Raw genomic sequence first — 23,582 nt, 5'->3', positions numbered from 1 at the left:
CCTAGCCCCAATGAGGACAAGCAATTGGAAGCTTAGGTCTTTATTGGCAAAACATTTGATCACATGCTAGGATTGAGATATGTCCTCTTTTGAGTCGGTGGAGGAAGATTGCAAGAAATTTAAAGACTATCTACAGAAACATTGTAAAATTAATGAATGTTAGAAGGATGTTGGAATGAAGTTATGTGGTTTTAGCAGAAATGTTATAAGGGTCTAGGAAAAAATAGACAGTTAATTGGTGAAAGGAGGGAAAGTAAACTTACATTATATTAAGATAAATTACAGAACAAAAAGTGGAAAAGATGGAAAGGATTTGCTGAAATAGTTAACTGAACTAGAATACAAAAAAGGGAGGTGTGATGAGGTCAAGGAAACAAGCAAATGAAAGACAAGTTATGGGAAGATTAGCTGTGTTTCTTCTTCTTCTTCTTCTTCTTCTTCTTCTTCTTCTTCTTCTTCTTCTTCTTCTTCTTCTTCTTCTTCCTTATTGTGATGTGTTGTTTTGTTCTTGTTTGATATGGTGTTTTTACTCTTTCTTTTTGTAACCTTTAAAATTTTAATAAGTATTATTTATTTTAAAAAAGACATATGTCCTCTTTTGGGGGTCCTACATGGCCATCCAGTGTGGGGTGGGATTTTACATTTTAAACCCAAAGTCCTGGAATTTGGGTTTAAAACAAGAAGTGCATGGGCAGCTCTGGCTCTGGTGTGAGCTGCTCAGGCGCAGCAGCAGCGGAGGGCCGATCGGGCAATTGCCCCCCAAAATAAAATAAAATAGTTTGTGTTATGTTCCACGTCCAGTCTCTAGCGGGCTTCTGCTGGATGTGCGTATTTTAGTTCAGAACGAAGCAAAGCAGGCAAGCCTATAGCATGCTTAAGAAAGCAATAGCTGCTGTTGCAGGGCTGTGCCCAAGAGATATTAATGAGACTCTCAGACATAATAGCTTGTAGTTATAGCTCAGTGAAGGGTGAGCTGGTTCAAAGCATGCTATTTTGACAGGGGTGGAGACCATGTTGACAGTTATTATATAATTATGTCGTCAGCACAAAGCACTTGGTTTCTGAATCATTAAAGAGATGTCCTAAACCTGGTATTCTCGCAGGTATAGTAGATGACAGGCTGGAAAATAATTGGAATGAAGCCACCATTGACGTCGTGACTTCCTTCTAGGGTATGAATGTATTTCCTTCAAAATATGAAACTAGTGTGGGTTCTAGACCAGAGATGGCCCTCCATCTGTTGGAGTAGGACTTCCACCATCCCTGACCATTCACCATGGTGGCGGATGGGAGTAAACATACCAACAACATTCAGAAGGTCCCCCAACCCAATCTAGACTCTGTGAATTAAGGATGCTACATAGCAGACTGGCAGTATTCTAATAGACACAGGTTTGAGCCACAGATGCCTCTATTGGCCCTTGGAAATGAGCAATTTGGGCATTCGGATCATAGCTGAGATCTCATTTGAAGCATTTAACATACCATGCTTCCCCTGCCTTTCCATCTCAGTGCTGCTGCATCAGGTGATTCAGTCTTTTCCTGATCTATTAAGTCTGAATCACAGTCATGATCCAAATTGGTTCCGGCACATTCCTGCTTCACAGCACAGGGAAGCGAGTGGTGCCAAAGCTCAAGTGTCACAGGACTTCACAAGCTATGTGCTTCTTAAGCTGCAATGAGCTACGTTTATCAACCTGATCTAGGTTTCGTGGAAGCATTTAGGAGCCAAAGCTGCCTCAAATTGTGGAATTTGAGTAATTGAAAAGATTTCTTCTGCAAACAGCCATCGCCCCACCCCCCGCAAAAAAACAAAACAAAAACACATCTTGCTGGATTATTACTGGTATTTTTGTGTTCCATTACTTCCTTGCAGGAAGAGGGAGCCTGACCTTAGCCCCTGCTCCATATTCTGGAGTGGGCTTCAAAAATGATTTTAAATTTGCTCTCTAGATTTAAATGACCGCCTTTTGAGTCTTCACTCAAAACATTTACAAGGGCACCCTAATAGGGTTCACATTTTCTCCTAATCCTATTTAATTTCCACAACAGCTGCACGCTGTACACTTTGGATGTGAAGCCTTGTCATCAAACAACAGGGGCACTGGGGTGGGTCAGGGGAAGGGAAAAGGCAGTAGTTATCAAAAAGGTGGTACAGAAATTTAATAGAAGAAAGGCATGCCAGAGAGACAGATGGGGAGATGGTAGGAAGAGACTGCAGAGTGGAAGACACGAGAGAAGGCAAAGAGCTACTGTTCAATGGTTGAACACGTTTTGCCTGCAGAAGGTTCAAAGAATCCTGTGAATGCCCCTTTCTTGAACCCCTGCAGAGCTTCTCCCAGTTGGCATAGACAATTCTAAGCTGGATGGATCAATGATCTGTTTAAGGCAGCTTTCTATTTTGCTAAGGGAGCACTTGCAAATATTCTCCCAGTGCTCACTGACTGGTTAGCTAGGAGGCAGAAGGGGAGAGGAAGCTTCTATGTAAGAACATAAGTAGTAGTCCTGGATCAGACTAAAGGCCCATTTAATCCAGCATTCTGTTCTCAGAGCGGCCTACCAGATGCCTATGGGAAACCCACAAGAAGGATAGGAACACAGTAATACTGGAAGTTACCAGCCAAAATCTTTGCTGCAAGCCTCTCTTCTCTATAAACTTGCACAATCTTAAGTGGTAATTAAAACTACACTATCTAAACCCAAACCTAAATTAAATCTGGTGAGCCAGTTTTAAATCTTTTGATATTTTGACCTGCCTGCTGTCTTTGCCTAGCACTTCCACTTGCTGGCAACTATATTCCTATAACTGGGCACAGAGAAAACACTTGACTCCTTAGTTTCTTACCTTTTTAAGGAGCTTGTAGAAAAGGTAATAGAATACAGAGACTGTAAGAGTGTTGGAGTAATCTAAGGTTCTTTTCAGGTTCTTCCTAAGCCTATCAATACTAGGATCATTGAGGAATGTCTGCTTCTTAAAACCCGTAGGGCTTCATGTACAAATAGCTCTCACAATAGAAGTTTCAGTTGCATATGAAGCCCTTTTTCTTTCACACTTTGGAATCACCATGATGAAATCTAGTCCTTGCACAGCAGAGAATCGTTTCTATCAGTATGGACCTAGGAACCATTCTTATGTAGCGTGCAGTAATGTGAATTATATATACAGCATTCTTCACTTAAAGTTTGTGAAGATAGGCAAAGAAACACAAGTGTTCTCACAAGTTTAAATAACTTTATTTTTAACATTTCACAAGGATGAAGGTCTTTGTAAAAAAACCAAAAAACCAATGGGATTAAGTACCAAGAGTAACAAGGCAGAATATAAATATACATTCAGATCCTTCAACATTAAGCACTGAGCAAATGTTTGCACAAGGGGAAATATCCCTCACAGTGTACACTTTTCACAAAATTCAGCATTTCGATGTCAGGATTGCGTAAGTCACAGATACCAAAGAGAAGGCACAGATTGCAAGGTATCCTTGCTGAGTATTGCCCAAATCTCATCACAGTGTATACAACTGAGCAGACCTTTATATGAAGAATGGTCAGCTGATTTGGGCCCAATGACAATACTCCCTCTTGCATGTGGCACATTGTGTTGCCAGCTACAGCCCTGTGGTCCCTGGAAATTTTAGGTCAGGTTATAAACTAGAAGATTGTCACAATCTGCTGGAAGCTGGTCCTGTACTATCTCTATTAAGACGCTCAACACTATTTGTTACTAGATCCATTCCTACTGAATATGAATTAAACACAAATGTCCACTGTACTTTGGGACCATATAACCACCAGGAATAAACATTTTCTAGTACATAGTAAAACTGTATTTCAATAAAATACTTGTTCCCAAAAGCATGTGCCTGTGTGCTTATGGCTCCAGCAGGAGCAAAGAGACATGAAGCCTCTTAAAATAAAGTTTTAAAAAGCAATTTGGTTCTTTTAAATGAGATGTACAAGCTTAAAAAAGATGCCCAAGCATCTAAATGCTGGTTTTACACGCAAGAAGTTTGCCTTTACAGACTTTATGGTCCAGCTATTATGGAGCCACAGATATGTGAAAACACCACAGGCCCTGAAGATTTTAGATATGGTAGACAATAGTTCCTCCCCTTTCAATCACCTGAAATCATTGACCTAGTTGAGGCAAGGCGACAGCACCAGCCAGAGGATTTCATCCAGAGAATTAGCACTATGCAAGAAGATAGACAAATCTATTCAACAAGCACCATACTCCCTGTAGGGCAACAGGAACATTGAGTCCAAGCCCACAGTCCAAGTCTTATATTCAAACATGACAGTATTAAGTTTTCTACCAACGTCCAAACTATGTACTTAGGTCTCTCATTGCATAAATATTGCCATGTCAAATGAGGAATAAACTAGAGGAACCACTTAGCTGTTCCTATTCTTTGGTGTTTGCAAAGGAGATTGTACAGTATCAAGAGCAATTAACAGTGCACAATTGAGGAAATGTCGAGATCTATGGGTGATATCGGATCATGTCATACTAAGAGCAGGCCCACAACAATCAACAGTCCTTAGTCATTGATTAGAATAGGTCTACTCCCAAGTATGATTTGCTTAGAATCAACCCCTCTTTGATTACCTGACAAGTTTATAATCCAGTGTTGTGACTGAATACAAAGGGAGGGCTGAAGAGATATTCAGTGCTAAGCTCATCCCTCTTGAAAGTGCATAGGCAGAAAATGAAGAATGGCTACAGTCAAAAGCATGAAAATTAATCCGTCCACGTCTTCAGACATCACTTTGATTGCTGTTTGGCTGCCTGCATTTGTAGCTCAGATTTTCAACAAGTTACTTTTTTAATCACAGTTGATCTGATTGGAAGCCAAAAGTGCATATACAAGCTTCAGCTTGCAAAAAGCCATGCTCTACCTTATAGTTCCTATCTTCAAATAGTTTAATTTCCCATACAATGGTCAATATGGATTTCACCCCAAATGCTGGATGTATTGTTTTATTAGGAAACCTCCAAATGTTAATCCTTTGGAAACTTTAAACTCATATACTGGGCTAGTGCCCCATCCCTAGTAAGGGACCACGATGTAAAGTTACCCTTTAAAAATTAAGGGGCAGATGGAGATACTGAAATTAAGAATTCAATCTTCAACCCAGGACTAAGATCCATAAAAAATAAAATCAGAAAAAGTCTCGTTTTTTTAGTCTGCAGCAGAAATCATATTGCAGTAATTCTGACTATTCACATCTTCCAGCAATTTATGCAGCAGCATAAACAGAATCTTTTGTGACTGAGGAAAGTGTCGTCTGACTTCAGAAACTGTTCATACAGATAGAGAAACTGGAACCAAAACAGGCACAGCGAGACATTGCACACATACAGCTTTGTGCTAAGCCTCTCTTATAGGGTTGAGCAACATGTGGTCATCCAGATACCTTTGGGCTCCCAATGGCCATCCGTGAGGAGGATGGGAGTCAAGTCCAAGCACACTGGGAGGGCCAGATTCCCTATGCCTGCCCTACTTATTCCTCCTAGTTGGTGTGAGCTACAAGGCAATGCATTCAAAAGCTGCTCAAAGTTAGAGGCAGAGACATTTGGAACTGCAAAGGAACGAAACATATAATAAAGAAACTGGGCATAAACAAGATAAAATCAACGTTCTCTAAATCAAGAATTTCTGAAACAGAAAATATGTGGAAAGAAGTATTACAAAAAACCTGGGAAAACTGATGGAAGCTACGTACTTTAGCTGACAGTAGAAATGTGTTTTTATCTGCATTTCAACCCTTTCATAATAATAATAATAAAAACTTCTGAAAAATTTTATCAGCATGTTGAGGAACTGGTCAAAAACAAAACTTTTACAATAGAAAGTATTCACAAATGGAAAGACACCTGGGATTATTGAATCAGAGCAATTTGTTCAGTTTCTTTGATTCGATATACTCAGATGCTTTTCCTGTATTCAAAAATAAAGATCTAAGCAGACTTCTGAACAGAGGGGTAACATACCCAAAGACAAAAGACAAAAGGGAAAGATCAGGAATTCAAAAGTAAAGTTAAGAATGAAAGAAAAGTAGTCAAATCTGGGAAATAAGAAGCAAGATGCTTCTATGGACTTTCAGCTGGAACAAACATTTTAAAAGTAAGAATTTCAGTGATGAGGGATTAATGTGTACCTCCAAAGTCAGCTACTGAAAACCCACAGGTTTGAGCATTTTAACACCTATGGGGAAATGCAGGGGGAATGCCCCTCTCGTCTAACTGTACTTAAAGCAACCATCTGCAATGAAGCAAGCCAGCCAGACTGCTGCTTGTAGCAATTAGTTTAAATCAGTATTGCTTTCAAAAGTTTAATACGTCCTGTACTGACCACCATAAGACACCATATGACATTTCATTTTGATAGTGGTATCACAGCACTCCAGCAGGGTTTGCTCGAACAACCACCATCACTTTTTATTTCTTAACTATGGATCTTCCTCACTTCCCAAAGGTAAATGCAGGCAATTTTGCGCAATTGGCAGGAAACCTGCACAGCTTAAGCCCCACCCAAATGAATGAGCTGTTTTCTTAATAATTACTGATTCAGTGGAGCTAGAACAACAGAAATTCCTAATGGCAGAGAGGCAACCAGCTTTCAGATGGAAGTGCTTATTTCCCAGGAACTCAAATCCAAACAAGGTACTTCATAAATATTAATTCATCCAGTATATCTAATGTAAATATGATTGCTTATATTGCACTAAAACTTAATATCCTAAAAGAGTCAAGAAATCAGGAGTTGAAAAACTACAGAGAAGTGTTCATTTTTTGACTAAACCCTTAAAAATGTGCCCCTTGGAGCTTATTCACAGGTAAAATCTGGCTCACAACTCCTTCCACAGTCCCATAATTTCAGGCCTTTCACCTGCAGAGCAGCAAAAGGTGCTAAAAGGTAAAAGGTTTTTTTTAAACACTATTGACTTTGTAGATTATATAAGGCAGTCTCCAAGGTAAGTCAACTCTATCCTAAGACAAGTAAATAATAATCTGTTTCGGTACAAGCAGCTTTTCCACATTCACTACTTCCAAAGTTTGAGTAAGAAAGCCACTGATTAGGTTAAACTGGTTCCTTCACATTTTTCCAGCTTTCTTATTCACATGAGCTTGAGCTCGAAGAATGTTAGGGGTTTCCTCCATAACTCTGACAAGCAAGTTATCAATGTAGTCTTCCAGCTCCCGAACCTGCTGATCTCGCTTTGCAATCACATCTTTCTGCTTCAAGACCAGCTGGATTAGCTCGCTGTGTGTCAGCTGACCATAAGCGTAGGCGGGATCTGAAGGATCATATTTCTTTAGGAAGGAAGAATGAACAGGTTAAAGTCATTTTGATATCGAGCACTGTTGTAAGGGTGGCGTCAAAGGATCAGAAGGAAGGTATAGAAACCTTTGGTTTCAGGGATTACTGGGGAATCCCAGGAATGATTTCAGAGCAAAGAGGTCATCTGTCTAAGCATCTTAAAAGCTACTGAAGATTCACAAAAAACTAGAATTTCAGGATTTGCCAGTAAGTACTTTTATGGCATGCAGACAAATGTGCATACAAGGTTTCTGTACGCCTGCCTTCAACTATTTCTTCCCAGTAATAAACATGGAAAAGTGAAGATAAGACCCTCCTCATAACATGCGAAAAGTACTAAATACAAAGCAGCAGCAGTAGTGGTTGTTTCAGTTAAGTGATAATAATTTAGGTTCTGTGCTCAAACACCAAACAGATAATTTGCAATATTAGTTGGAGGCACTAAATCACTAAACCTTGCTTATCTGAAAACAAAAATCCCTTTCAGGCCAAAGTCCTTTGGTGAAGATAGCAAGTTTTGAGCCTGGGGAATTCATACCCACTCTCAGATCTAAACTTGTGTCAGTAAAAGGCTCAGAAAATTGCCCAGATGGGTAGGATAGCAGAGGCAGGGGGAATTGTACACCTAGAAAACTTGAACATATTTCTGTCTCCAAACGACTATACTCCTTTGCAGTTTGTCTAATCCCGCCAAAAACTTTACAAGCTTCCTAACTCAGGGCACAGACCACCCAATTAGGTTTTAAAATATAGTATGTCTTAAATTACCTTTATATCGGCTTCATTTTGGTTATCCAAGATCTTTGATGTTATGCTCTGGTTTTTTGCAGATGATTTGCTTGTAGTATGCATTGGTTTCACAGGATGAAGTCTGAAAGAAGCACACACAATTAGTTCAGGCAATCCTATAGTACTTTGTACCTGAACAATTTTGTGCAGTTCTCCTTTTGGTCCGAAGGGTTAAAACCACAGAGCCTAGGACTTGCCGATCAGAAGGTCGGCAGTTCAAATCCCCTCGACAGGGTGAGCTCCCGGGGCTCGCTCCCTGCTCCTGCCAACCTAGCAGTTCGAAAGCACACAGTGTAAGTAGATAAATAGGTACCCTTCCAGCGGAAAGGTAAATGGCATTTCCGTGCGCTGCTCTGGTTTCGCCAGAAGCAGCTTAGTCATGCTGGCCACATGACCTGGAAGCTGTATGCCGGCTCCCTTGGCCAGTAAAGTGAGATGAGCGCCGCAACCCCAGAGTCGGCCACAACTGGACCTAATGGTCAGGGGTCCCTTTACCTTTACCTTTACTTTTGGTCTTACATGAAGCACTGCATGCACACATGTTCCTGCTTTGGCTTCTAAAAAGAATAAAGTACATTTTCCGCTTCTACGTACCTCTATTAGTGCAAGTTTAGATTTTATATTTACTGTTAAAACAGAAGATTTATTCTGCCCTCCTCTCTACACTTCAAGACTGATTTAGAAGCTCTCAAATAAAAAGTTTTACTTACCTATTTATTTATATCCCTTCAAGGACCTTGAATACATGCCCCCACCCCCAATTTTCCTCACTACCACCCTGTGAAGGAGGTTAGACATAGAGATAAGAGACTGGCCCATCACTGAGTGGAATCCTAGTCTGACACTCTTGATGGTTCTAAACATCTGTTCCTCCCCCCCCCCCCAATAAAATATGGTTGGTTCCTTGGATCTTTGTGTAGTTACCCAGATGTTTAGCAAGTATGAAAAATAGAGTTTTCAACAAAGTTTATTGCAAAAGTTTGCTTGATTTCTTTTTTAGTTAAATTGCACCCGTGGAACACTTCAGAAATCTAGGTAACACAAAACCTGTGCCGCAGTAAATTGCACTGCACTTATGATCACAACTAACACCGCTTTTAAAAAAAGTTAAGCATTTATCCAACTGCTGCTTTCACTTATTTTGGCAGAACATGAAAACTATATTTAGTATTTTAACAGGACAGTGGATTTAAAAAATAAAGTAAAATTAGAGGTAAAATATGAAGTGCTGGTTCCTGTTTATGACACCTGTATTGTCATGTCACAACAATGTGAAAATAGAATCTGATTACTGCCTAAGCAATATAAACCTTTGCTCAGTTTTATTCCTTCATTGACATTGCTACAAGAAATAGATACAGATCAACAGGGAAAGATTTTCACCTGTCCATAGGACACAAAATCCCTTACTGCGTTAAAAAGGGGAGGGAAGAATCAAAGCCATGCACAGTATAGTACTTGAGCCTTTATCTTTGCTCCCCCCCCCCCAATTCCTCTCACCTGAGCTTAGCAGGATAAGTTCCGTCACTCTGCAGATTCTGATTGGGATGTGTTTCAGAGGGTGAAACCCATGCCTGGAGCAGCTTCTTCTTGCCAGAGGGATCCACTTTGGTACCCAAGCCCTCTGCTGTAGCTTTTTTCGTAGGTTCTGCTCTATTACAGCCAGAAGCATCAGATTGGAAAGAACTAATAGAGTGAGAAGAACTGGGCAGAGGGGAAAGATGAACAGGCTTAACAGAGAACTCAGGACTATCACCCTGTCTATTTTCTTTTGCGCTGTCAACATTCTTCTGCTCCAATCCCTTTACATAATGGCTTGCATTTTCAAGGGCTAGTGCTGAAGGTGCAACCAATGGTTTGTTTAGTTCAAATCCATCATCAGGGGCACTTGTCTTCATGAGAAGCGATACAGTCTGCCTCTCACCAGTCGCCTTTTTATTTGCTGTCAGCTCTCCCCCCTCAATGGAGGACCGTAACTCTGAGGAACCATCTCCACTCCTGGACAAATCTCCAGAAACTGCAATCTTTTCAGTACCTTGAGGATAATTACTCAGCTGCTCATCATCCGATCCCACTTCTGGAATAACAGAAAGGGTGGTGGGTTTTACATTCAGATCTCCAGGGATCAAATTGCCAGGCTGTGTGCTTGTTGCATAGTGAGGGAGATTGGTACTAATACTTTGAGAGGAATCCATGGTTCCACCATCTCTTCCAGAGCTAAGTATATTGGATACGGAAGTTGCTAACGCGCTATCACTTGTTAGTTTTTCACTAGAGATGAAAGAATTTTCTGCAGAAAATTCTTTATATGTAGAGGCAGAGCTTGACCCATTTTCTGTTTCTGATTCATCCATCAAAGAAAGAGATACATTCTTTTTTTGTTTCAGGGCACTTCTTGGTGCTGGCTTTGGGGGCTCAGAGAGAGAACTGCTACTCGACACAGTCCTCGGCATGTTAGGCAAAGGCGCGAGAATTCTCGGAGTTGGGACCGGTGGCTCTACTTTAACTGAGAAGCCGGCTTCAGCCTGTCTTTCCAAAGGACCCTCACTGTTATGAAGAGATTGTACATTTCCATTACGGGGCTCAGGTGCGGCACAATGTTCTACATATAGTTCAGGTCTTTGCCTCTCATTCCTTTCAGTGGGATTTATTGAAATCTTGTTTTCATCATGCCAGCTCTCAACTGAATCTTCACCATCTGAAGCATCGTCGCCACTACTCCCATTTTCATCCTCAAGGGCAAAGGTTACTGACTTCTTTATGCTCCCTCGGTTTTCCTTAAATGGTGGCACTATGTGCACTTTGTCATCGCCCTGAGACTTCAGGATGAGTCCAACCCTATCATAAAACCGTGAAGGGTGACTGCCAGCTAGAGATCCAGGAAAAGTGGATACAGGATCTATCTGATTAGTTAAACCTTCCTTCTGGGGCTTCTCTGAAGGCACCACATGAACATGCTTGGAATCATCAAGGTTTCCTGCTAAGGAGGAAGTAGAGAAAGATGCTGGAGGACTGTTAAAACTTCCAGAGTCCTCTCCCACTTTAGACACGGGAGGATTATCAATATCAGAAGGCTGAAAAGCAGAAGGATCCAATTCAAGAACAGAAGTTTCAGGAACAGGCAGGGGAGACTTAGCAGAGTTTGAAGAATCCTCTATCTGGGATTCTTGTTCCCTTTTAGGAGCAAATGGTTTATTTTCATTTCCAGAAGCAGAGGAAGTAGCTATAAAGCATTCAGTATCTTGCTTGGATTTCTGTCCCCATTTTATAGTGAACGGATTGTTGTCACTAGCAAACCTATCAGTGTCCCGAGGTTGCTCTTCTGGATCAAATTTAGAGATAAAAGGGTTGTTTTTATTAGAGTGATAGGAAGGAGAGAAAAGAGAAGCAGAAGGAGGTGCAGAAATAGCAGAAGTGGCTTTGGTTTCATCCTCTGAAGACACGCCCAGTCTGTAAAAAGGGACAAAATAAAACCTGCATGTCAGTTGCAGATGCAACGTAAGACAGGCAGAAACATTTTGAAGACAAGTTTAACAAGGCTGCTGCATGTTAAGTGAATAGGAAAGGTGTAGGGCTTTAGCAAACCACCCCCTTCATATTATAATTTACCTTTTAACAGCAGCAAATGCTTATAAAAGAAAACAACACGTTGCCTGAATGAAAGTGTTTTGTACATTTTAAAAAGTCTATCAGTAACATCTCTTTTCAATGGAACACCTTTTTAATCCCAATTACATTATAGCATTATCATAGTACAGTATTAGTAGTATAGTGAAATATACAAAGCACCAAGCATATGGGAGTAAGGCAGGAAACATCTTATCCAAAAGTTGCATTCCACCAAGCCATAAAAATTGCATTTTAGATTGCTGAAAGGTGCAAATTTTAATCATTTTGCAGGAGCTGAACAGAAACAAGGTCACCCAACAATGTTAAAAGAATGTTATTTCACTAGTTACAACTGTAAAGAAAGAGATATAAGTTTAAAGTTAGAGGAATAGGGAGCAATTCTCCCACATGCACCAGTGTCAATAACATAAAAACAAAGCCAAGTCACTAATGGTGTTCACAGCACTTATATACATGCCTGAATATTTAAATATCAACTTTTCTGAGTCTTTCCTGCTCCATCTCAGTATTCCTCCCACCTCTACTTTCAGATGACAGAAGAGAGATAATATCACACTCCTCCCCAACTCAAGCAAGAAGGAACCACGAAGGACAACTGCCAGTAGCACTGCCTGTTTCTTCGCGAAAGACAGCTGTTCTCTTTCTCCTTTCTGATTTAGAACTAATGCTTTAAGTTTGGGAGGGCTAAAGAACTTCAGGCCTTGGCCCACCTACATGACATTGATACAAAGACTTTAACCCATAATTGTGTTTTAAAATTCCTCCTTGCCACAAAGAGCAGCAGCTAGCTAGTTACACCAGTTTTCTGGGTCAGACAAGCCACCGTCTTTTCCTCTCCTCAGCAAAAAACGACAAGACATAAAAAGATGAGTGAAAACTAGCTCAGCTGCATTTGACCAGCTGGGCAAACACAACAAAGCTAGTGCCTGCCTTTGTTTCGATTCCTCTCCCTGTAAGTTGGGCAGTGGGGAGAAGAGATAGAAAGGATCAAGTTCAGCCAGCTGGGATACATTCTCTGCTAGAGAGCATTCCATCCTGGAGGCAGAAGAGGGACTGACTCGCTCTCCTTGCCCTCCCCTTGCAAGAAAGTGGATCATCTTTGTTCTGAAGGCAGCATGCATTGCCATTTCTCTCCTTTCAAGAAGGCTAGAGACAGAAACCCTACAAATTACCTGCAGAGTTACTAGTCAACTGAAACCTACACAGGGCATGCCTGCCCTATCAGGAGGAAAATTCTTACTCAGCCTGTAAAGTAAATATTTTCTATGACATACAATGAAAACCACTGGGTAGCAATAGCTTTAAAGCATCTCAAGATCTCAAAATTCATTTCTCAAGACTAACCTGGGCTTGACGGGTTTGGTCTGAGATGGTTTCACAGAAGCTGAGTTTTTTTCTGGCTTCTCTTCTGCTGAGATGTTTTCATCAAAAGGGTTCAAGGATGCCTTTGTGATTCGAAGATCCGCAGTGCTGCTCTTATCTGAGCTATGACCTCTTCTGTTATCCACAGGGACTTCAAAAGGATTTGCTTCTTTCTTGACCAACTCCTTTTCGTTACGTTTTACTTCCTTTACCTTCAGAGTGGTGTCTGCATTGCTCTCTACTTCCTCACTAACTTTAGCTTCTTTTTTTCCTGTCATAAGAGACAGCAAGCCAGATTTCTTGTTCTCCTGTTTTTTGTTCTCTTTGGTTTCTTTTGGAGTGTCTGAAATAACTGGAGTGTTGCTTTCTGGCATATCCTCAGCACTCAGCAACTTGTATGATGGTAGAGTCATGGCTTTAAAGGACTCCAGTGAAGAAGACCCTGGTGGTCCTTTGTCAGAAGGTAGTCTTCCTGTTATTTCAGGTTCCTTACTGGGCTCAGAAGACAAGTTCTCCTGGGACAAAAAGAGCCGTTTTCGCTGGGATATCTGAGGGGAAGATAGAGTGCTGTCTTTTGGAAGAGTATCACTTTTGGGGTCACGCTCCTCCATGTAAACATGACTGCCATTGATACACACATTGGACCGGGAAGTGGGGTCACTTTTGGACTTCAGTCCACCAAATAAAGAATGTACATCCTTCTTGGTGTTACTGGAGGAGATTTGGTTTAGTTGCTTGTTATCTGCACTACCTGTTCTCTTATGAGACTTGGTGGAAGGTGGATAAAGCAGGTTATCTTCATTTGTGGAGGGTTCTGAAAAAGAAAGAAATCAGCATCAGAATAGTGAAAGCACAAGTCCCAATACTACTGAAAATACTAATACCTAATCCAGCCCTAGATCAACTGATGGCTCTTAACAGCAGCAGTACACTGAGGTTGGGGACCACTGAGATCCACCTGCACCCTACTCATTTACAACTATTAGGCTCAATCATGAAGACACTTCTGTTTCTTCACAGCTTCCAAGAACTGTCTTTAAATAATACAAGAAGTCCAGCTTTAACTATTATGAAGAAATGGCACATTTTACTACTTAGCACACTTTGTAAATTACACAACTGTTAAAACATATGATAAATTTATTCTCTTTTCAATAGACAATACTTACTCTCTGAAACAGGAGTTAAAGTGTCATCATCACTATCACTCCACCGCGATGAAAAGTCACTGGGATTAAGTCGAACTCTCTCTGTAACCGGTTGGAGAGAAGGTAACACCGACATGGACTGAGAGAGGTTGCTTTTCTGTAAACCAGGTTTGGAGAATAAGGTCTTGAACTTTGATTTTTTCTTTTCTTTCTCATTTGACTCTTCCTCACTGTCAGCCGGGGAGTGACTAATGCTCGGAACAATAGCTGAAGCTGTGTCTGGCAATCCATTGCCTCGTTTCCCCTTTAGCTTGTCTTTCAGCTTGCCAAATGGTGTCCGTGACTTATCTTTCATGGACAGATCAAACATGCTGGCTGTCATGTTGCTCCTCATGAATTGGATATCCACCTCAATCTCACCTCTCTCTTTTTCCTTCTTTCCTGGTTTGGAGTGAAGCTTGTACCATCTGTATAAATAAAGAACAGCAAAGGTTCAGCATCAGGGGCTTAAATATTTCCTACCCACCCTTTTCCCACGAGGGTCCCTCAGGGTGAAAATAGTTAATTTTCAGTTCAAGTTAAACAGTCAGGTTCTCCATGTAAGCAAAATGCCAGATAGGTCTGTAGACTGATATTAGTGGCATTTAGCCAGCAAAGTCCATTTTCGAAAAAGAAAAGAAAAGAAAATGTAAAGGGGAAGAGGAAGAGAAGAGAACAAATAGCCTATTTTAAAAGGAGAACATGCTGTTATGAAATAATTTATCCATATTACCACATGAGTCTCAGAAATAGTTACTCTGCAAACATCATGCAAAGATTTCTAAAATGCTAAGGACGTCACTCCTGGAACAGAGGGTCTCTACAGAGCTGTGATCAGAAACTGGTAGCCGGCATGCTACCAGTATGTTGGGCATTTTCCCAAGATGTCTAGAAAAAGTTTGTTTTCTCATCCAAGTGAATATTCACAGACATACTAACACAGGCATAGGCAAACTCAGCCCTCCAGATGTTTTGGGACTACAACTCCCATCATCCCTGACTACTGGTCCTGTTAGCTAGGAATGATGGGAGCTGTCATCTGAAAACATCTGGAGAGCCATTTGCCTATGCCTGTACTAACAGAAGATATAATTACAGCTAACTTGCATCTTACGTAGTGGTTACATTCCTGGCCATTGCACATGAAAGCAAAATCGCGTAAAGCCAGGAACCCTCAGAACCAGGTGTCTCCCTTACCTGGTTCTCGGCAGGCAGCATGAGGGCTCTAGGATGCTACTCTGTAATGCTTCCTCCACTCTCCATTTATTTGTTTGTTCTGCTCCACCCCCTGGCCCAAATCAGCAATCACGTAGGTAAAATAAGCATTGTGAGTTACCTATATTTCAATTTCACCTTTTCTGTCACAGGACTTCAAAGCCAGATAAAATGTGTCATGTGTCACATATTTACAGACTTTGTCTAGAGCTTCATGGTTCTCAGTTAAGTCCTTGGAAGTGTGGTTCAATAAAGGGGATTACAATCATGTAATAATTATAAGCACCCTCACAAAACATGTGTTTCTCCAGAATTGCTTTCTGGGGCCTCCCCCAGAGGATCAATGAGAACCATGCCAGGAAAGGGTTGATTTTGTTCTGTAAATTTATCCATTGTTTAGGGCAATGGGTTCCCCCAAATATTCATATAATTTTGCAGCAAGACACAGGAAAGGCTCTGCTACTAAGCCGAGTCCCATGATCGCTTAACAGCTCCACCTAACCTGTGCTGTTATGCTCTGGTATCATGCAACATCAGCAAGCCTTACTAGTTCATGAGTTATGGTATAAGAGCTCCACAGCATGACCTTGTCCATTTAAGGTTATGCCATGAAGGCATCTGTATAAAAGGTATCAACAGTCAGAGGAACTCTGTTTCTGCACTAAAACCCAAGATGCACGCCATCTTAGATTGTCTAACCTTTTTACTCCCTGAAAGGCACAACATGAACCAAGACAAATTCTGCCGAACAGTCTTGAACGGAGCTGGATACAGGAGAGGATACAGAGCTAGAAAGAGAGAAAAGGATAAAGTCATTACCAGGAAAGTTTTAGAACAGAAACAGCAGCTTATGTACAAAAGCATGCAATTTCTCCCAAAATATGGAATTTTCCGACAATATCTTCAGGAAATTGCATGCCTTAAAAGCATACATATCAAAACAGGAAAGGAAACAAAAGAGAAGAACTAGAGGAGGGAAAGCACTAGAACACAAGTGAGCGATGTTCTATATTCACATTTTAAAAGCTCATCATTTGGCCCAATTTCCTAAAACAGCGGATAGCATGGTGAAACTATTTCTAGGCAAACTACAGGAAGTTATTGCATGGCTAAAAGATTACCCTTAAAAAAACAAAAGAAAAAGCACATACAGTACTACCACATCAGGGAAAAGGCCTGTCAGAAATAATCTCATTGACATCTAATTCTTTCAGTACAGGGAAGTGTTTCTGTTTTATACATAAGCATCCAGTCTTGAGATCTGGCAACAGTTTCATCCACATTTCAGATCTCCCTGCCTTCAGACGAAAAAATATTAACTGGTCTGAATTGCATCTTTGCATTGTCTGTCCACATGTTAAGGGTGCGGTGTTGATTAGTGAGCTACCTCTTAATTGATAGATTCCGACATAAACCTTGAAGCCCCAATTTTCATCTGTAAAACTAATAAAGTGCTTCAACTCTGACTTGTGCTGTTTATTCTAACAATAAAGTGTTATGAACAAGACATTTGTTTCTAACATACTTTGAATACTTATCATGGCTGTATAAAGCAGTCAAGACTGCCAAAGTAAACTTGGTAAGCCTGCTGGACTTGTTACGTTAAATATTTGAGTATGAGAGCTGCCATTATTCACAGTAAGACAATTTTAAAAGAGTTCTTTACAAACACTGTTTTTGTAATACACTGTGACTTACAGTTTTAAAAACTAGGATGTTTAGCTCAGTCTAAAAATATGTTTGCCAAACAGAAGGGTATTATGCATTCTTACAAATTGTTGCTTTTTGTACTCTTAACACAGATAGCCAAGAATCATGGTGCACAAACACATTTTAATGGCAGGGTTTGTTCTACAATAGCTATGGAAGCAGGCATCGGTGAAAAATTACTATAGCACATTACTTATTTTATCAGTATTTATATTTGAATCTATTGCTCTTCAGATGTGAAACTCAAATATCATTGCTGGCCAATAGAGCTACGTCCCCAACAGCTCACCTGACAGTACTAGATAAATTGCTTGAACAGCACAATGTGGCTTAAAAGCTACCTAGGAACCTGGATTGAATATTGCTTTTGTAATGAACTCACAAAGTGGTTATATTACACAAGTCAGGATGGGAATAATACTAATCTGCATTACAGGCTTGTTTGTAAAGAACAACAAGAAAGTGTACATGAGGCTATTTAAACTATATAAAATGCTAAGCAGATTTTTTAAAATTCTTACTGGTTTAAACCTTATAAGATTTAGTCACTGAGAATACAGCTCTTTAAGTAAAAGCAAGCAACATAAAATGGCACAATATGAAGCATAACTGGGTAGGTGTGAAATCCCAAGGGCTATCAACCTATTAAAACTTAACTGATCATGAGTTTTAGTCAATTTAGTCTAACACCCTAAGGAAGTTAGATTAGCCTCAACCAGAGCCAGGGCCTTCTCAACACTGGCTCCGGCCTGGTGGAATGCTCAGTCTAATGCAGGGGTCGGCAACCCGCGGCTCCGGAGCCGCATGTGGCTCTTTTACACCTTTGCCGCGGCTCCGGGGTGCCTCTTCCCTCATGGTGCAGGGAGCGAGGAAGAAGAGGAGGAGGGCAGCGGCAGGAAGGTGCGCCAGGGCGCAGAGGCATGTTCTCCCCTCAGGTGGATGCGGCTGCCACTGCCACTGCCGGCCACACACAGGCGCATCCACATGCAGGCGCGCTCCCTTTTGCCGTCCGCAGCCCACCCGCTCTCAGGCCCTGTGCGCCGCGTGACGTCGAGAGCCGCCCACCCAGGTCACGCTCTCCTCAGCCCTGCACGCGAGGCACCTGAGGCGAGGGAAAGAGAGCGCGCGCGCTCGAGGGAAATGGTGGGGTGGGGGTTTTTGTGTGTGTGTGTGAGAGAGGGGTGGCGGTGGTGCTTCGGGATCCTTTTCCGTGCCTTGCTTCTGAGTGGCCGCCAAGTTGAGGGAGAGCACCTGAGGTGAACCACAAAATGGGCCCGCCCTCCCTGTCAGGGAGGATGGGGTGAATTACGTCAGTGACGAGGAGGGGGTCCAGAGGTAGCCAGCAGGAGAGGCGGGGGAGCACAAGAGCAATTGCAGAGGGGGGGGGGCTGTTAGGCACCAAAATCCTGCATGCGGGATTTCCCCCGTTCTCTCGTGCCTATGCAATTCCTGCCCTTCTCCCTTCCCCCTAGAGATTTGTTGCAGAGACAAGCAAATGAAGAAGAAAGGGAAGAGTATTAGCTGACATGTCCCCGGATCCCATGGAAAGCACCACCGATTCCTTTGCTTACCAGCTCTTTTTATTTTAAGTTGGCTTCAAACCTGTAATTGTGTAGGTGTATGTATGTATACATATACACACATAAATATTCATATCTCTTCCCTCTCACCTTCCTTTCACCCAGTTTCTCTGGCACTGGTTTATAAATGCTGCTATGTAGAAATGATGAGAAAGTTGCACCAGCAGAAGGAATGGATATGTGCTGTTAGTAAAAAGAGAGGGAGTTGAACTGCAGGGAGGGACAGACACTTTTCTATGTATTAATTTGTATAATGCCCTCTATGCACATGGTGCTTTGCAAAAAATGGATATGAGAGGTACCATACCCCTCTTTGCTATCTGAAATAGACTCAGGGAAAAGAGAGAGAATGAGGGAAGGGGAGGAATGTGTGGTTATTTACATTTGGCTTGTTTTGTGGCTCCCCGTTGTTTTTTTTCCCTTCGGAAACGGGTCCAAGTGGCTCTTTTTGTCTTAAAGGTTGCAGACCCCTGGTCTAATGAGACCAGGGCCCTGCGGGATCTGATTTCTTTCCGCAGGCCCTTTAAGACAGAGTTGTTCCACCTGGCCTTTGGCTTAGAATCCGTTTGATTCCCTCCCCCTCTTTCTTTTTCCTTTCTCCTCCTGTGAAGAAGCTGCATCCTAATGTTTTAATGTTATATCTTAATCTTTTAAATTGTATTTTAATCAACTTGTTTTTATTATTGATTGTTAGCCGCCCTGAGCCCAGTCTCTGCTGGGGAGGGCAGGGTATAAATAAAAAAATTATTATTATTATTATTATTATTATTATTATTAGTCATGCTGGCCACATGACCCGGAAAAACTGTCAGCGGGCAAACGCCGCTTTCCTGGTCCTGTAAAGCGAGATGAGCGCCGCAACCCCAGAGTCATCCGTGACTGGACTTAACTGTCAGGGGTCCTTTACCTTTTTTATTTTTTAAACTAGTGTTAGAAACTCAGATATATAAGCCAGTCACCAAATGGCACAATAAACCTTGGTTACAGTTGCCACAAAGGAATGTCTAGGCACCTTTTTTGTAGTGGGATGATTGATTGATATATTATTATTATTATTATTATTATTATTATTATTATTATTATTATTGTAAAAGTACAATACAACATCTCAATACAAAAGTATGGGGAGGGGATGTTTTCTACAAACAATGGCCAGCTATATATGGGGAAATATGTTATAAAAGTTGTATAGCAGTGCTAGGGAAGTGCCCTGAATATCCTGGCCAATACTCCTTTGAGTGGGTGGTGTGGGTTTCATTCCTCTTGGATCGAGCCTCGGTTCTTTAGAGAATTTCTTTGCAATAGGGAAGTGTCAAGTCCTAGTAACCTCACCACTCCTACCTTGTCCCATGATGTTTGTTTAGTGTTCATTTCCCTTTTCTCTCACTTCCTCCTCACTATTAATTGCCATCCAGTTAGTATTTTGACTGGAGGAGTAATCAGAAAGAGTCCAATTTATCAAATTCTGCTGTGGTGCTAACAGTTAGTTTCTAGCCTTGATTCAGCCAATCCCTTTTTCCATATCAAACTGAGTTAATATTTTATAGAACAAGACCCAATAACCTCCAAAATATAAAAGTGTTAAATTCTAACCAGCTTTTTATTTTATTTCACTGCATCCTGGTAACCAACATCTCTAAAGAGCACCCGCTGCTCAGTCCGTTGCAAACCAAGATTTAAGGAGAAGACAAAGATGCCAACATTTAGGGGATTCACGATTATAGAGCCTCCTAAACTAGGGTCCATCTTCCAAAGGAATTAACTAAATTTGTATCAGCTACTCGCCTTGACAACTTAATGGAACTTCCATGTTCACAAGCATTAATACCACTGAATATCAGTTGCCAAGGCAGCAAATTGAGGAAGAACTGGCGGTTCTACACCCTGCTTGCATGTTTCCTGGATGCATTGAGATAACCGCTATCTAGAGCAGGATACAAATTATTTTATTTAATAGATGTTTATTCTTCCCTTTAGCTAAAAGTAGGTTGTTAGGGAAGTTTACAACAATGGAATAAAATTAAGTATGCCAACTACTGTGATCCAGCAGGACTCTGCTCAGGAAAGGTATCAACAGAATACAAGTTCTTCAAAGCTTGCTTGATTGTTTAATAGCCCACCTTCTTCTCCAACGAGCTCAAGATGGCATACGTGATTCTACCCCTCATTTAATCCCCATAACCCTATGTTAGACTGAGAGCTAAGGTCAGTCAGTGAGCTTCATGGCTGAGCGGTCACTTGAACCCTGGTCTCCTAGGTCCTAGTCTGACACTAACCTTTACACCACACCAACTCTTTATATTATGCTGTAGCACATTATACTGCTGTTTATTTCAAGTTTTAATACAGTGTTTTTAAAAGTTTGATCCCGCCTCTGCTTGCAATGTTTGCTTATTGCATTTTTGCCCCACCCTTACTTCAAATAACTATGTATGAGTGACATACATAGTTCTCATTTCCCCATCCCATTTCATTCTCACAACAACCCTTGTGATTGATTAGACTGAGTGCGACTCGCCCGTGGTCTCCCAGTAAACTCTATGGACAATAGTGGAATCTTTACTAAAAGTGGCATTTTTAATCCATGACCCATCCTGTTAAGAGCTTAGCTTTCGCTGCTGTCAGATAAACAGCTGAGATGAATAATTCTCATGCAGCATGCTGTTTGACACCTGTTTGGACATGTGGACCTTGAGCCTCTGACATACATAGGTAAATTGCCTCTGAACCTGGAAATGCCATTTAGTCAGCAGGAAGTCAACATCTTCAAACAGAACTATAGAGTAGTAAGGGACCTTGGATGTCATCTAGTCCAATGCACAACGGATTCAGTGCAGGAATCTTGCAAATACACAGCTTCCTAAGCAAATGGGCATCTAGCCACTGCTTACAAACCTTCATAGGAGGAGATCTCACCACTTCCCAAGGCAGTCTGATCCACCTTTGAACTACTCATACACTTAAGAAGTTTCTTCTAACGTAAAGTCAAAACCATCTTACTTAAAAGTTTTCAGTCATTGCATTTACATCTGTCATCTGGAGTAATATAGAACAAATCTGCTCCACCTTCTGCATCACAGTCTTTCTCCTCCTTAAAATGCAGCAACTGGAACTCGACAAAGTACTACATATATGATCATACTAATTGATGCTATTCTTTAGTCACATATTTGGCACACACAACAAGTGCACCAGAAAAGGAAGCCACCAGATGCACAACAAGTAAAAAAAAAATATTATTGTGCCCAACAAGTTTCAACCCAGAACTGGAGCATAGAACTGAAATTAATTTTTTCAAGAGTGCCACTGAGGAGTGAATATAGTGATACTACTTATGTTGCCAAAATTACAATCCATTAATATACAAAACACTGGACAACAGACGAGTAATTGAAATCGTCATATTTAAGTCGGATTTCACCTGTCAAAGCCTCTTTATCTCCCAGTTTGTGTTCCTATTGATCACATTACCTTTTACAAAACCGATCGACCAGAGTTGAAAGGCGGCAAAACTAGATTTTGGTCCATCTTAGCTGGGAAGGTGTGCGGCCAAGAACAGAAGCAAACTTCAGGGGGGTTAGGGTTGGGTGCGCGGCGGGATGTGACACCTTCAGAAATACCTAATTTGTCCGCACATCAAGAAGATGCCCAATGAACCCGGCTAATCCTACACTGCCACAACACTCTGGCGCATGCTTTGAAGTTAGAGCATACCCTTATCCGCATTCCTTCAGAAGTCCTGCTATGACTCCCTAAACGAAGAAGGAGCGGAAATCAGATGCAGTTGAGGAGGTCTAGCTGGGCAGCGCCTGGCACCAGCCCCCTCCCTCCCTCCCTCCCTCCGCGCATGCGCCCCGCGCCCCAGCAGGTAGACTGCTCCTGGCAGCGGGAGCCCCACGGGAGGCCCCTCGCCCGCTCGATTTCCCCTCACCGTGTGCTCCGGCGGCCGCCCTCGGAGTGCAGCTCGGCCAGGCTGATCTCGGCGCGGCCCAGGAACTTGTCGAGGCCGAGCAGGGCGCGGTGGAGGACGGTGAGCTGCAGCACGGCCGCGGGCCCGGCCGAGAGCGGAGGCCCCCCCGCCGACAGGCTCCTCCGGGGCGGCGGCGGCAGCTCGAAGGTGGCCTCCTCCCGCCACACGGGAGAGCCCAGGCAGCGCTCGGCCACCGACGTGGCGAACTTCTCCTTGCCCAGCGCCATCACCGCGTAAGCGTCGCTCCCGCCGCCGCCGCCGCCGCCGCCGCCCTTGGCCTTGGAGCGAAGCCCCCGCGCCTGCAGCACCGTCACCTGGACGTGGGTCGGGGCCCAGCGGGGCCCCAAAGACGACGGCGAGCCTGGGGCCGACATGGCTTCGTCGCCCGCCTACCAACCGCTCTCTGCCGCTGCCCGGGAGGGACTGAGCCGCTTCCCTCAGGTGAGGCGATGAGGAACCCCACCCCAAGTCTCGCGAGAGCTTCGGCGCCCGGCCCCGCCTCTTTCCCCCCGTTCGGGGCGCTTTGGACTACAGCTCCCATAATCCTTTGGGTCCGGGCGCACTAGGGGCTAGAATCTTGCAGGTCAATTGTAGGCCCAGTTTTCCCTTAAACTCTCTATATTTTCATATTAAGGTGACGCGTGAGTCTTCCATCCCATTTCAGGGTTGTTGTCCCCCCCCCCAATAAAAATATATATATTTTCCGAAGCAATTATAAACCGTGGGCAACAATACCTGGGCGCGAGTCTAGTTATATGCGGTCTGCAGGCAATGTCTTTGCGAGCATATTCCTAAAAAGGCATGAATGGTGAAT

The 23,582-nt window shown here is 42.3% G+C and overlaps 1 protein-coding gene across 5 annotated transcripts; it reads right to left on the bottom strand.

Moving 5' to 3' along the window:
* Positions 1-3,212: 3,212 nt before the first annotated feature.
* Positions 3,213-23,246, bottom strand: RAB11FIP1 (RAB11 family interacting protein 1). Of its 5 annotated transcripts, none has more exons than XM_081843257.1 (7): positions 22,730-23,246; positions 14,276-14,721; positions 13,089-13,920; positions 9,871-11,564; positions 9,615-9,762; positions 8,094-8,196; positions 3,213-7,318 (listed from the first exon to the last, which is right to left on the bottom strand). In XM_081843257.1, the coding sequence occupies exons 1-7, from the start codon at positions 23,140-23,142 to the stop codon at positions 7,100-7,102; spliced, it is 3,855 nt and encodes a 1,284-aa protein (XP_081699383.1). In that variant the 5' UTR covers positions 23,143-23,246; the 3' UTR covers positions 3,213-7,099. The 5 variants fall into 5 exon arrangements, with proteins under 5 accessions (XP_081699383.1, XP_081699385.1, XP_081699386.1 ...); XM_081843259.1 differs by lacking the exon at positions 22,730-23,246 and adding exons at positions 16,208-16,296; positions 22,513-22,548 and having other exon boundaries at positions 9,615-11,564; XM_081843260.1 differs by lacking the exon at positions 22,730-23,246 and adding exons at positions 16,208-16,296; positions 21,865-21,878 and having other exon boundaries at positions 9,615-11,564.
* Positions 23,247-23,582: the final 336 nt, after the last annotated feature.

This window comes from Podarcis erhardii, assembly GCF_964252035.2.
Source record: "Podarcis erhardii genome assembly, chromosome: 16".
Taxonomy (NCBI): domain Eukaryota; kingdom Metazoa; phylum Chordata; class Lepidosauria; order Squamata; family Lacertidae; genus Podarcis; species Podarcis erhardii.
The sequence above is the reverse complement of the archived record's forward strand: the minus strand, read 5'-3'. Positions and strand labels throughout refer to the sequence as shown.

Coding starts and splice junctions, on each gene's coding strand:
- RAB11FIP1 (XM_081843256.1), bottom strand. CDS start 23,142: ATGTCGGCCCCAGGCTCGCCGTCGTCTTTGGGGCCCCGCTGGGCCCCG. Junction 14,722..22,729: donor GGCGGCCGCCGGAGCACACG/GTGAGGGGAAAT, acceptor TTATTTATACAG/ATGGTACAAGCTTCACTCCA. Junction 13,921..14,275: donor TTTAACTCCTGTTTCAGAGA/GTAAGTATTGTC, acceptor TTTCTTTTTCAG/AACCCTCCACAAATGAAGAT.